This window comes from Anthonomus grandis, chromosome 4 (assembly GCF_022605725.1).
Source record: "Anthonomus grandis grandis chromosome 4, icAntGran1.3, whole genome shotgun sequence".
Classification (NCBI taxonomy): domain Eukaryota; kingdom Metazoa; phylum Arthropoda; class Insecta; order Coleoptera; family Curculionidae; genus Anthonomus; species Anthonomus grandis.
Genome location: NC_065549.1, coordinates 27,206,428 through 27,221,798, shown reverse-complemented (window position 1 = coordinate 27,221,798; position 15,371 = coordinate 27,206,428). Strand labels below are relative to the sequence as shown.

The following is a 15,371-nucleotide window of genomic DNA, read 5'->3' as shown; positions in this document are numbered from 1 at the left end:
TTCATATTTGTTTTAAAACATCTATAAAATATATATAAAATCATTTTATTAGGTGAACGAAGGCTTTATTATAAAATAAATTACACTCTCTAAAATGTTATTCATATAATATTTCTAAAAGTTTTATAAAATAAATATGTGTTTTTATCCACAAAATTATTGTTTAAGAAGAGTATATACATTTTTGAAGACTACGCTTTAAACGAATTTATGATATCTGCTAGAATAGATTCTGTTTTGTTTTTTCTTGCCAATACTTATTTATAAAGTATTTTTTTTTAAATGTCTAGAAATTCTTCTTGAAAAAACATTAAAAATCAGGACATGTTAAAGGAAAAGTAAAGAAGAATATTTTAAAAACCATATCATCAAAAATCATTCATTCGGATTCAAATATTATTGAGGTGATTAGATTGCCGTCTTCGTCAAAGGACATTTATCAACCTGAAACATTGGAAATTGGTCAGAATGCTGACATATCAAATATCGATGATAAAGGAGAAGCTACAAATAGTACTAATAAAGTTAACGAACTTACTGACATTTTTAAAAAGATAGAGACGAGTAGTGAGATAAGGTTGAGGGCAATAAACAATGAGTCCAGATTTTTAATCAAAGAATTCAAATTATTATTCCTTCAGATCTCTTAGAATAACAAAATCAAACCTTTTTTCTTGAATTTTACACCTATAAAAGCGCCATCTGTTAAGTGTTGATAGCGTTTTCGAATAAAACAATTATATTTTACGCAGATTCTTTATAAAATAAAAATCTATATCGCTTTTATCACAGAGAAAATAATTTTGTTATAGTAGCATTTCTTATAAAATTAAATAGATTTATCTAATGACGCCATTATTTTAATGACGTTTATTTAGATTTGTTTCCGCCATGTTGGCCTTTATAGTTAGGTCAAAGTTTACTGAATAAAATACAAGTTGCTTCACTCGGCGAAAAACCTTTTATCTTTCGATCTCAAAGGCAGGCCGCCGAGCTCCTCGCCGACGGGGAACTAGCAAAAAATTTAAAGGGGAATTCTGGTAAAAGATACCTATTATTTTACGAGTTTCGTCTAATTCGAACTGTAGGGGAAGACGGAGCACGATTTTATAATAACTTTATTATCTGGAATAAATTTTTATCTGGAATTAATATTTAATGTACATACTTGGGAAAAATATGTAAATTGATAATACTATAAATTATTTGTTTTTATAACCACCAAACTAAATAAATTTTACATTATCAAAGTTTACCTAATTCAAGAACTAAATGGTTAAATTTTTTTTGTTAATAATTAGGTACTTAGGTATCATATTAAAGGTTGTTTTGGTACGACTGGTTTCATTAGGATTTATTTTTAAATCAAAGTCAAAAGTTTGTGTGAAAAAATGCATATATTACTGTTACTAAACTTAACAACTAAAGATAGACATAACTACTAAGTAATGACATGTTTGAATTTTAAATGATTGATTACTACACTTTTTGACGTTTTTGTTATTTTGTCAGACTAATAATAGCATTACCAAAGACATTATAAGTAATAAACGTAATGTTTCATTCATAACCAGCCCAATAATGTGGAATTTTATTGTTTTAAAATTAGTAGTGAGAGAGAAAAGGATGGAGAAAGGATTGTGTAGTGTACAAATAATTTTCTATATCTATACGTGTTGTTTTTGTCGCTCTTGTGCAATTTTAAATAGAGGCGAAAAATGTCATTACATAATTAATTAACCGTAATATTTTTCATGTGACGACGCTGGTGGTAAAAATACAAAAGTCTTTTGCTGTTTAAACGTAAACAAATAAACTTACCGATGAAATTTGGATTTTAATGCTCTACTCTCTTTACTACACAAGAATGCACCATGATCGTTTATTTTGGCATTAATTCTCGTCGGAAGCGTCACTGAATTCCTTCCTTAATGTGTGACATGCAATGATGTTAGAATTATCTGTGCCTGGAAAAATAGTACGTAAATTTGTAAATAATTCTGATTTCCCTATACACCAAAAAATTGCAAATATTAAAAGGTACCTTCTATAATACATATTGCCATTATAAGTGCACAAATTAGAAGAAAACATAAAATATACTTGTCGATGCTCTGGTCAGGAACAATGTAGGAATTGCGTCGGGTCTAAGATGTTGATTTGAAGGGGACATAAAACTGCTCTTCGCAAAATGCAAGCTACAGATATTAACCCTTTTATAACATTGTTCCGGAGTAAGATCGGCATATCTATATTCGCCAGTAAATCCCAAAATACCTTTCCAGAGTTGGCACCTATAATTAAAAAAAGAAACAGGAACCAGATCATAAAGTAACTAGGAATGCAATCATGAATTTAATAAACAACTAATTCCAATGTACTTACCTATTTTCATTTTTCGGACATCTAAAAAACATTAAATCACTTCCACGCTTTGTAAAATAACTGTCTACTTAACAATAAGTCGACATTTTAATTATAATAGATTATAATAATTTGCCAGTCCACTGAGTCCACCCGGTACAACTAGTAATAAAACGCTCGCACATCAAAACGATTTAAACTCTACTCACTGTGTAACCCAACAGATTCGATTGTAGGAGCGTCGCCCAGCAAATGAAGTGAGGGGCGGTGAATAGGTAATTCGGCGCGTGGAGCCGAGTGAAGCAACTTGTATTTTATTCAGTAAACTTTGGTTAGGTGAAGTTACTTGGACAAGCATAAAAACTAAAAACGTTTAGCACGCGGTTTTTATTTTCTTTATGATGCATTGGCGTACATATAACTTTTGTTTCTCTGGTTTAATATATATATAGTAAATATGTTATTTTACAACCAACAAAAACATTTATCAAGTCACGCAAAAGTCATGGTTAGATTAAATGACCCATATTTTTCACACTGTTTTTTTTTTAATTTATTACAAAAATTGTCAAAAAAATAAAATACCTAATAAAATACTCATTAATTTTAATGTCAATGCTATTTAACCTTAAATTTTTATCTTAAAAAACAGTACTGTAATTTTTTTTTATTAAGCAGATATTTTAATCTATTAACAACGATCATTGTATTTAAAAATTGTAATTCAGGTTTAAAATATATTCAGGTTGAAAATGACACATTAAGTTAAGTTTTGATACTCTCGTTATCGTTATCGTTAAGAAATTGATACTCTCTTAAAATGTGATCGGTAAAACGGTCATAAACTAACACAATTTTTTATCACTAGTATCAAAAGGCATTTTTATTGTTCAAAAGTTCAGACGAAAGTAAATAAAACAAAAGATCAACGGTATATAGCAAATAGAATAACAAAAACTACAGTATAATATAAACGCGAAACTGATTTTAGGGTGAGCCAACTCTGCACCATGTTAATTAAAACACAGTGACAAAATTCAAAATTGTTATAATTGTTACCATATACAGACCTATATATTATGCACGCATCTTAAGAGATGGTTGATTCTTCGAAACTTTACTTCCACGTACAAAAGGGTTGGTCCAATAGCGCCCCAACAAGAAATATAAATATAAATACTTTTTATAGAAATTTTGAGGTAGCACATTTTTAGGCTCAAAAATGCACAACTTTGCCCTAAATTTAACCATCTTCTTATCTCTTATATTTACCGAGATCCCCATAGTGAACTAGGAATTTATAACACCCGTATAATTGCACGGTCCGTCAGAGAAATATGATTTTTTGAAATAGTCATAAAATCATTAGTTTTTGCTTTAGGGAAAATTTATTGGTCGATCAACATACACAAAGATATAGCATTTGATAATACTCTGAGGGATTTTCAGCTATGTAAAAGAATATCAGGCATATGGTGACCGTTTCCATCGACGCAGTTTTGAAGGCGTTCGCGGAAATTAGCCTCGACTTTTTGTAGCAAATCTATTGATTTCACTAATTTCCTGGCAGATTACATCTTTCAATTCATCTAATTTACGACGATTATTTTCATAAACTTGAGGTCCCGAAGAGGTCATAAAACGTCACCGAATCTTGAAATTAAATGGTTGGCAAACAAAGGACGAAGAACTTAGAACATTGAAAGGCTAGAAGTAGCATGCCGTGGAACTATGGGCGGGTTTGTTTGCTTGCAACATCTCTGATGCAATGATGCCAAATGTTCATAGAGAAATGGCAAAAATCACTTTATAATATCATAAAAATTTTCAGTTATTTCCGAAGGCTCAAAACAATACTACTGCTCCCCTTTAATAAAATATCAAGCATTTTTTAAAAATAAATTTGATAAGATACTCTATATCGAAGTCAATATACGTTAAATAAATGAAAATAAAGTACGAAGCAACGAGAAAACGGTAATGGCATCGCAACGCCGCTCGATCGCATTGTTGATCCCACCGATACGAGCACTCTCTACCAGTGACGTCGTCAACAAATATTTACCTGATAAATTTTTATTAATTTTTATTATAAGTTTGAGTATAAGTAATATTACCATTTACGAGCTATTTATGTGTTTTTTTAACGGACTTCGTTAGAGGAAGGTCCTAATAAAAGGCAGCATTTTTGTCAAAGCATTTTTATGGAAATTAAATATTTTATTAATATAATATTATAGATTGCTTAATAAATCATGTTTTAAGACACAAATTTTTATTATTTTGCATAATTTTATTGTTATTGTTATATTGGACAAAACTCAGTTTTACATCACTTACTTTATATCACATAATATATACTTCTATGGTGCTGACTTTTTCAAAGGGACAGTATTGCTTCAGCGGAAAGAGTTAAAACTACAAGGATGTTCAAATTGTGAAGGAGTTGCAGGTTTTTTATAGGTTATAAGATTTTTATTATGAGTATTTAGCCTGTACAATGGTTTTGAGACATTTAACAGTAACCTATGTAATACCTAATACCAATTACTATATCATATTATTTTATACTAAAAAACAAAGCTTACCTAAGAATAAAGACTATGTACAATAGATTAGATTAGATAGTTTATTAGTAGTAATATACAAACAAGTACTTTTACAAGTCAAATAAAATATGTAGTATGTTGGGCTTTTTCGAAAATCATGTTATTATTTCTTAAGTATTTTAATAATGACTTGAGAAATCTAATTCAATTTCTTTGGCGCAAATTTGCTTGTTGCAATCTTTGAATTTTAATTTTTTGTTCTTTATTTTTTTTTCCATAATTTGGTGACGAGTGATTTAGCTTTTGAAACGGTGGAATCATCAGTGCTTAGGTCCTCAGGATATCATTTTCATTTTACCCTAGAATAATATACATAAAAATATAGTAATACCAAAATTAAAAAGAAAAAATTTAAAAAATGTATTATGACAATCCAATTGATCAATAAAATGTATGTTATTATAAAGAATCTTTATAATATCATACATTTGATAAATTGCATTTAATGAAACAAATATAACACAATAAAATACTGTATCACTTTTAAATAAGATATATAGAATAGGATGATACATGGCATAAAACTAGTAGTCTATTCTGAGTGTATTTTTACCTTTTCCTTGGCAGAGTCAGGAAATGTGTAGCAGTTAAACAAAAACGGCTTGGGATGAGAAATAGTAATTGTTGACCTAGACCCCACGGTAACTATTAATCTCAGATGCAGTTATTGTTGATGATGAATGATCAGATCTGTAATTATACAAAATTTGGTGTCTCAAGAATATTAATCTATTTTAGTTATCCATACTTGTCTATATTAGCTTCACTGTTTGTACTATAAAGGGTGTCCAAGATAAGAATCCTAAGCATGGGGATCTCGGTACCTGTTGGAGATACAGCTTCGGTTAAATTAGGAAAAAGTTGTGCACTTTGAAGCGTATTATGCCTGGTTACTATTTCAGATCAAATTACCTTTGAAGTAGAGCTGATTTTTTTAAGAAAGTCTGGCTACTAATAATATTATCTTCCTTATATAAGAAATCACTTCTAAGGATGTGATCTGAACAAACAAATATGTTCTTTTTAATTGTGTTGATTTCCGTTAATGAAATCCATTGTTCCCTTTGGGCATATATTAGACAATCTATAATAAGTATTTGATATTTAATCAAAAAGCAAAAAAAATTACAGTAATAAATTAATATGTGGTGCCAATTACTATATGTATTATTGTAAGTTGCAATATGGTAAAACAAACTTTAACTTAACTTTATACATACATATCAATATCTAAATAAATTTCAAAATTCTTTAAAGGCAATAAAAAATTAGTAATTTCATCTATCTACCTAATATCTATATTAAAAAAACATAACTATATATAGATAGATACATTTAAAAATATAAATATTTTGGCATTTTACGCACACTTTCACATTCACAAGTTTTTATTAGGTTTATATCTATAAGATCCCCTATTCTACGTTTATGATGATGGTTACCCCATGCTGTGAGGTTATGAAAGTATCGGTACTTACTTGTGAAAAGATCGGCTGGAATCACCTTTTTATCATGATGCGGCACAAACGACACAAGTTTTTGATATCCTAGCAATTTAAAAAAACACTAAAATATGGCCTTTTTCCTTTTTAAACCAAAAATGAATAAAAATACACGAATCCCGAAAATAAACAAAGAGGCCGTTTGACAGATGACACTACGCGTATGGCTCAGGCGCTTAAGCTCCGGTGTTGTCGCTTCAAATTTTTTGGAAGCAGTTTTAGGGATAAGAATGTTAATAATTTTGTTTTTTTTTTGCTTAAGGATATTATATTTATTCTTAAAATAGGTTAATTGTAGTATTTATACTTTTTATTTTAAATTTTGCTATAAAATACAACACAAATAAGTTAAATTAACGTTATAATGGTTGTTAAAATATAGCTAAAAATTTCCTCCGTTGGAAATTTGTGTCGACTTGACAACAGAGAATCGGCGAATATGTTTGTAAACAAAACACCCCTCTTGCCCCTGTGCACATGTTGGACTCAAACAAAGTTGTTGTTTACTAATTCTAGCCTTTCAATGTTCTAAGACGAAGAACAGCCATGGATGCCCTGGCGGTGTGTGCTGTGGCTGCATCTTGCTAAAACCATAAACGGTCACGGTCAATATGTCTTCTTCCTAACTCGGGGATAAAGGTGTTTACGTAACGTTTAGACGTTACTGAAACGGTAACTCCATTTTCTTCAAAAAAATAGAGACCTATCAAGCCGAATTTGAATTCAATTGAAATGCTTTGAGTCAAGGCACCGAAAGTAATCTGACGCACACCCCCCCTTCTCTAATGTCCTAAAAACGTTCGCTCTTTGTGCCGCACCCTGTATAATATCTAGTAATAAATGACGTTTATAAAGAATAGAACGCAATACAAGTTAATATTTTACTTATATTCGTTTATTTGAAGAAAACTGTAAAATAACAATAATAAAACGTATAAAATAATTGCATTTTCTATTTTTGAGCGCGCGACTCATAATAACGTTTCATATTCCCGGCTCATCCACAATTCAATCCTAGCAGCATCGAGAGAATCTCGTATCTTCGTCTGTTTCACGTTATCCGCGCCGAACTTGCCTATCTTTATCTGACAAATTTTATTATATAAAGCCCGGAGGCTGTGGAAAAAATCGAATCGACCGTAAATATATACGGGAATCGATCACTAAATATCGTAATATATTTTGCAGTTTATTTTAATGCGTATATGTAGTATCTTGACTGTATTTTGTACATACTCAATTTTGGAGCTTGACCAAGTAACTTCACCTAAACTATACAAATAATCAAAAATCTTCTTAAAAAGCAACCTGACTTAACAGGCAACTGACGGAAAGAATAGTTCAAGAATGCCGACCTGTTTCTAGAGAAACATTTACAGATGTACGTCAGGAGCTTTAATACAGTGACAATATTTTTTTAAACGCGTATCTAAATAGGGCTCTATGCTTATCCCAACTTTTATTCAAACTTATCTAATAATGTAGGTTCTTCTAGCTCACACATATAAAATGGGTATTATACTCACTTGGATGAGATATCTTTAAATATTTCATTAATGGAGAAATCCTCCACGAGAAAACTTATTTTTGCATATCTTGCACTTGGCCAAACATTTATTTTATTTAGATATTTTTTAAAAATCCCATACTTTACTTTTATTACTTGATATGTTTAAGACATGAATAAAAAAGAATTTAAACTAAAAAACAAGTCCATAGATAAACTTATACCGGGTGGTGCGTCGCCGAGCGGGACATAGGAAATCTTATGTAAATTTTAAGGGGGTCAATTATTGGCTTCCCTGTAGATTTTACAGAAAAATTTAAGATACGTTACCATTACTTTTTTATCCAAACTTTTATTTAATGTATTTTTCGTCGATTGAATAATTCATACTTGTTTTCAAATATCGACTGTCACTGATTTATTGTCACTTTTCCTCACGTCAGTGACAACATTCATTGCCAAAAATTTGCTAATTTTGCAATTACATTGCCAAAAATTTGCTAATTTTGCAATTAATTATCAGCTAATAATTACATTTAATTGAATAATTCAAGATTCGCTTATTAAAATTTTTTGAAACTTTGCACAAGGGTTTGCCAGATTGGTCTTTTTAAAAAGTTATCTTACATTTTTTCTGTAAAATGTACAGGGAAGCCAATAATTCACCCCCTTTAAATTTACATGGGATTTCCTATGTTTCGCTCGGCGACGCACCACCCGGTAGAGTGAGAACCTCAGTTCACTCGTTCAAATTTGTTTACGAGAAACACACACATCTCTCATTTCTATTGGTTAATGGGCCTATGTAATCCCTGTAAACTCCATCTTTGACATTATACGTGACTGGGCAATAGCAATAAAGGAATGGGGATGAGTCCCGGAAATTAGATATATTATATTTTCTTTTTCTGACGTGAATAAAGACATGGTAAAATTTGGCGCTGAACTTCCGGTGGCCGATCTACTAGGCGTCTGGAAGTTCGGAGCTCGGTAGTTCGGCAAAATATGAGTGTGTTCCAACTCTATATTTTACTGTCACTTTTTCTTATGACGTAGTGCCGTATTTTAAGGCAATTCTTCAGATAGCTCTTCCGCTTTTATTTTAACTTAAACTTTGCACATTACACAATTCGTTCAGTTTCTCAGCACTATTCTTCATTCATGAAAATAAATAGCTATTATCCTATCGTAGATTTAATACTGTGCAGATTTTTTTAAGCAATTTTTCTTTATAATCTGTAATTTATAATATGTAAGGGTTTTGTGCTGACAAACAATCTTTTAAACTTGGTAAAATGATTACTTTTTTAGAGATTCAAAAATAAAATATAAAGCATTCTCAATAAAGCCGTAGATGTGAATGTATATAAGAATAAATAAAAAAATATTTCGGTGTTCCACTGAGCAGAATAGAAAATAATTTTATGTTGCCTATTGTTTCAACTTCTTGATCTTTAAGCGTATTATAATATCTATTATAATCCCAAAAATTATATTTTATTAAAAAACTGGATTGGGTTGCTTCTCCTGTTTACTTATTTAGACTTATTACACTTTTCTTGGAGATGTGTGAATTACATAATATCTTAAATTTAGTGTGAAGCATATTATTGCTATTTAACCTTTATATTATTGTGTGTTATTATGTCTTTATATTATGTTTAGTGTGTTCTATTTGGATCAACCGTTATTGTATCAACTATCTCACATTTTCACAAACATTTATATTTTGTTTCTTGAAATAAACTTTACGTTGCAGGCCAGATATTAACCAATACGGCAGTAATCCATACGATGGTCCCTATGGAAACAGATATGACAGTTACTATGGAGATTATGACATCTATAATAAGCCCATTATAGAGACATATTATAACTTTCAAGAGGAGTTACCCCCATGGATGCCACAACCACAATATCTGGAAGCGGTACCTAGTTTGAAATTTGTAGGTTTATTTTATTTGCAAGTTTTTTATTTCATTTTAGCATTATCTGCTTATCCAATAATATAACAATAATTTTAGTTTTATGGTACCTGTGAGTTCAAATTTCCATTACGGGATCTTTTGGCCAAGGTTCCTCATCAAGAAGGTTTAGAAGTCGTTATAACAGCCGCAGTTGGTGATAGATTTTTAGATGAAATCATCGAGGGTTATTCCACAGCTAGAATTTTTAACTCTTCTGTTAGTTTTAGTTCTACATTTAACTCAAAGAGAAGCTTCATGTAACTTTTTTAGGTTAAACTAAGATTCATGGGGGATTCTCCGCAAGTTTTTAAACCTGGAATGCCAGTTACTTCTTATTTAGTAGCTTCTTATCATGACGGATCACCTCTTTCGAAAGAAAGTCTCGCAAATAGCTACCTGGAAGTAAACGCTTTTGTGGAAAAAAGAGGAGGTGGAAGACTCGACCTTAGACCGATGAACCTATATATGATGGATTCACAACCTGGTATTTGGGAGTATTACATTGACTTGCAGAGTGAGTTAGGTAAGCGTATAAACTACTTCAAAGTATTAGGATTGAATCCCATATTTCTTTTTATCAAAGGAATTTCGGGGGCAAGAGAATTCGAGGAGCTAGCCCAAATGCACTCGTTAAAAATTCACGCCACTTTAAGGGATGATTTTACCAATCAGCATTCAAGTGCGGAAATGTTGATGTTAGCACATCATAGTATTAATGATCAACATATACAGGTCACTACGAGCACTAATAACCCTAGGGTAAGTTAGCACCTTTTTAATCCTTGACTAATTTATAACGTTCATCTTATTTATTGAAACCATCTTTAATGCATCATAACACTTTTATTATATGTCTTTTTTTTTTAAGATTGATTTTGGTATTTAAGTGTGAGGGCAATGTCAAATATCTAATTAAAAAATCATTATATTTCGTATTGCCGTTCTCGAATTACAATAACTACTTGTAGTCGCAATTTTTTCTTAGCTCGGTCATCACGAATAATTTAAAGCAAGTTCCCTTAGTACGTTCCACTTCCCTGCTCCCCACTCTAGCCCATATTCAGTCGCCGCCACAACCAGTCTTCACTGCAATTTTTTCGTGCGCTCGGTGTTGACGCGTAGATTTTCAATCTTAACATTTAATTGTGAAAAATCGGAAAAATTTCAAAACAAGTGTCGATCAAACAAAAGAAGAGGAAGCTAAAGAAGTTACTTGAATTATTGGACAGCTCAAGTAAGTAAAATATTGCTATTCTGTTTATTTATTATTTCTCTTAGGATCCCTTATATTTCTTAAGAAAAACAAATGACCGCGTGATTTACAGTAGTGTTCACATATGTGATATGCTTAAACTGTATATTTACCATAGGATTCATATGAATTCCTGTAATTTTCGATTATTTAGAATTTTCAAATGAAGTCTAGTTAATAGAATGCCATACAATTTTTTTACAGTATACACATGAATGCTGTATTAAAATTTATTTTTACTTGTCCACCTTTTTTTCGCATGAACTCGAGGTCGGGGCGGTTGGAATTTTCTTATGGCGTAAATATTTACGACAGATGTTCGAAGATGGTTTTATATTTTTCTGCATTATTGCAGGTTCGTCCGAAAGTTTTTGAAATGAGGAACTAGGGACGGACTCGGATTCGGATGCGCCATTAATAAGTTTGATGACACCGACTTCCGCAGTTGATTTGGCTAATGAAGGTGCGCAAGATATTTTAGCGTTATTAAGCAACCAATCATCAATTACTAAAGGTCCTGATAAAGAAAATCGTAATGCAACCATAGATTCTTATCCATGTATTGCTAACTGCCCAGCACTTCAACCACCTATAATTAATCCAGAAATAAAATGTTGCCTGGATGCAAACGCATTAAAACAGGATAATTTCCTAAGAAAGTTACAATCTCAGTTGGCGGCTGGTATAAGCGCGATAGCGATTCCGCTTGACCAACAATATGGAGTAGCCAAGAAAACCGAAACTGAAGAGGCAAGGAAAGAATTAGAAAAAAAATGTGCTCCTGTTAAAATATTTTCGAATTTTTTCCACGCCCTGTCTTTACATCGACGTCATGGTATTGTTCCTTTTTTGGACATTAGGGTGAAGAAAATTTTGGATGATTGCCCAATAGACGAATTTTTGTTTGGAAAATCTTTCCCGGACCAATTAAAAAGCTCTAATGAAACACAACGTTTGGGTTCCAGTATTAGGAAGAAATCTATCCACAATATACTACTTCCAAATCTCCAGTTGTACAAAAAACCAATCAAGCTAAAGCCGGTCCTTCAGGCATATCAACATCTTTAAACTATCGGCACTCACAGCGCCGGACTCGTGTCAAAAAGGAGGAGGGAAGCTGGACCCACCATTCCAGGAGAGCATATCCTCCACGTTAAGAGAAGAACCAGATCAGTTATTAACTAGACAGGTAAATAATAAACACGCGGGCCGCCTTTCTAAATATTTAGAAAAATGGGCTCTTATCACTAATGATCATACTGTTCTCTCTTGATGAAATTCTAGATCTTAATCTTTGAACATCTAGTAACAAGTAGTTATTGTAATTCGAGAACGGCAATACGAAATATAATTAAATGACCAATTGACTTACCTTAAGGATAATTGATCTATATTATATGAGTATTGCCGTTCGAAGAATTACAAACCCACCCCAGTATCCCACCCGGATAGGTTGATCCAGCATTTTCAGCAAAATTGCAGTGAAGACTGGTTGTGGCGGCGACTGAATATGGGCTAGAGTGGGGAGCAGGGAAGTGGAACGTACTAAGGGAATTTGCTTTAAATTATTCGTGATGACCGAGCTAAGAAAAAGTTGCGACTACAAGTAGTTATTATAATTCTTCGAACGGCAACACTCATATAATATAGATTAATTATCCTTAAGGTAAGTCAATTGATCATTTAATTATTAAATAAAATAAGATTAGTTAGCATTGAGAACATATTTATGTACAGAAGATAATGATTATCTCTTAATGCGGATATTAGAGGTAGAATCAAGGATGTGTGGCAAGGGAAAACGAGCTAAACGGTTCATGCTACCGTACGTTACACGTATAATTTGCTAATCATATTTACTGAGAAAGAAATGGTTTCAGAGTTTAGGGCCACAAGATAATTGAATTGTAGGTTATTCTTTAATTTGTTTTATTTAGCAAGTTATATATTCGGTCAATCATCTCCTCACCTCCAGCTAACCTCACCTTGATATATCAAATGGGAACCCCCATCGTGTGACACATCATTGTAAGCAGTATTAAAATGTCTATTCAACAGTGCCAAAAAAATTAAATCGGTTGACATTATCAGCGAATAGTGAGCAAATATAAAATTAAACGTTCCTCTGTATGTTTTAATTGTCGTTTTGAAATGAGAGAGAGAGAGAATTTAGGTTTGTAAAGGCGCATCAGTATCTGAGGCCATTTAGCGCCCTGTACGTTTTTTTTTATATTTTATTATATAGATTTACTTCTTTTAAAAATTCTATTATATTCTTTATATTTTCTTTGTTTGGTTCAAGTATATGTTTTAGGTTAGTGGTGATTGGTAAATTGTGTTTTATTTTAAATGTATGCAGTCTATTGCAATGTGCAAAAATATGTTTTATGGTGAGATTATAATCGTTGCAAAATATTTTGGTTGATTTTCCTTCTTTAAGATATATTCATGAGTGGTTTTAGTGTGGCCTATCAGAGTTCTAAAAATTATTGATTGGTCTTTTCTGTTTAAATTTACATCTAGGTAAGGTGAAGGTTGTATTTTGATTATCTCAAGGAGCTTATTGTCGGTTTCGTCTAAATCTAGTTTGAGTTGAGTTAAATTTTGTATTTTGTTATTTATTTGCAGGAATAGATCTCTGTAGTAAAAGATATTTGATAGTTTAGAACAAATACCAGTTGGATTTTTTGCCATGTTATCAGCTGTTTCATTCCCGTCTATACATATGTGACTGGGAATCCAGATAATACATACTCAGGAATAATCTCATTCATCTACAAAACAGCTACAATGACTGTTAAATTTGACGAAATAACACCAACGAAGAAAATCGTAATGGAAATAGGAATCAGACAGAGACATACTATTTCTTCAAAAAACTCTTCATACTGACGCTAGAAAACTTCTTCAAGACGCTGTATTGGTAAGAAAATGGTAATATAGTGGACGCTAAAATGCTCAACCATTTGCGATTTGCTGATGACGTTATCATTTCCTCATCGTTAGAGGAACTTCAGAGAATGCTCGAACAACTAAATCACGCATCTGCAAAAGTAGGCCTTCGAATGAATCTTTAAAAAATTAAAATTTTAAGCAGAAATGAAAAACAAATTAAGTCAATCAACAAAAAAAGTCAAAAATTCCGAACAGGGACGTTTTTCGATAAGTCCGTTTTTTCGGTCATGGTGTATCCCAAGCAGCACACAAAATCTACTACGAAACAAGATTATTTTATATTAGTTATATTAAGATTATTATTGTACAATAAAATATTACTTGACGGCTTTAATTAAATTAGTATACGTCTTATAAACAACCTTATTTTATAACAAACTTTTATAGATAACTATGTGACAGTTTAATAAAATATTTTTATAATGCAATAAGCAATTTGGTATAAAGCATATATAAAACATTATTTAACTATTGTGTTAAGCAAAATTTGTTATTTAGTTGCTTTATAATGGTTTTAAAACATATCTAAAAAATAAGATATAAAATACTTTTATAAAGATTTTGTGGTAAGTTATATTAAATGAACGAAGACTTTGTCATAAAACATATTACTTTCAGTGATTTTATATATAAATATTAAGGATTATGTTTATAAAGATATAAGTTTTCTAAAATAAATATGTGTTTTTATGCACAAAATTGTTGTTTAAGAAGATTATATAACTTTTTGAAGACTATGCTTTAGATTAATTTATGATATCTGCTAGAATAGAATCTGTTTTGTTTTTTCTTGCCAATACTTGTTTATAAAGTATAATTTTTTTCAAAATATCTAGAATTTCTTCTTAGAAAAACATTAAAAATTGGAACATTTTAAAAGGAGTAAAGTAAAGAAGAATATTTTCAAAACCATATCATTGAAAATCATTTATTCGGATTCAAATATTAGTGAGGTAATTAGATCGCCGTCTTTATCAGAGGACATTTATGAACCTGAAACATTGGAAATTGGTCAGAATGCTGACATATCAGAAGATGAAGTGGAAGCTATAAATAGTACTAATAAGGTTAACGAACTTACTCACATTTTTAAAAACATAGAGACCAGTAGTGAGATAAGATTGAGGCAATAAAAACAATTATAACAATTATATTTTAATCGGATTCTTTATAAAATAAAAATATATATCGCTTTTATTACAGATAATATAATTA

At 31.1% G+C, this 15,371-nt stretch overlaps 1 protein-coding gene across 1 annotated transcript in view; it reads left to right on the top strand.

Annotated features, from left to right (window-relative positions):
- LOC126734964 (CD109 antigen) overlaps nucleotides 1–15,371 on the top strand; it is a 157,801-nt gene that overhangs the window by 75,615 nt on the left and 66,815 nt on the right. The window contains exons 9-12 of the mRNA XM_050438830.1: nucleotides 9,742–9,928; nucleotides 10,007–10,165; nucleotides 10,220–10,472; nucleotides 10,533–10,708. Of these exons, the coding sequence (XP_050294787.1) occupies nucleotides 9,742–9,928; nucleotides 10,007–10,165; nucleotides 10,220–10,472; nucleotides 10,533–10,708 (775 nt within the window). The remainder of the gene's footprint in view (nucleotides 1–9,741; nucleotides 9,929–10,006; nucleotides 10,166–10,219; nucleotides 10,473–10,532; nucleotides 10,709–15,371) is intronic.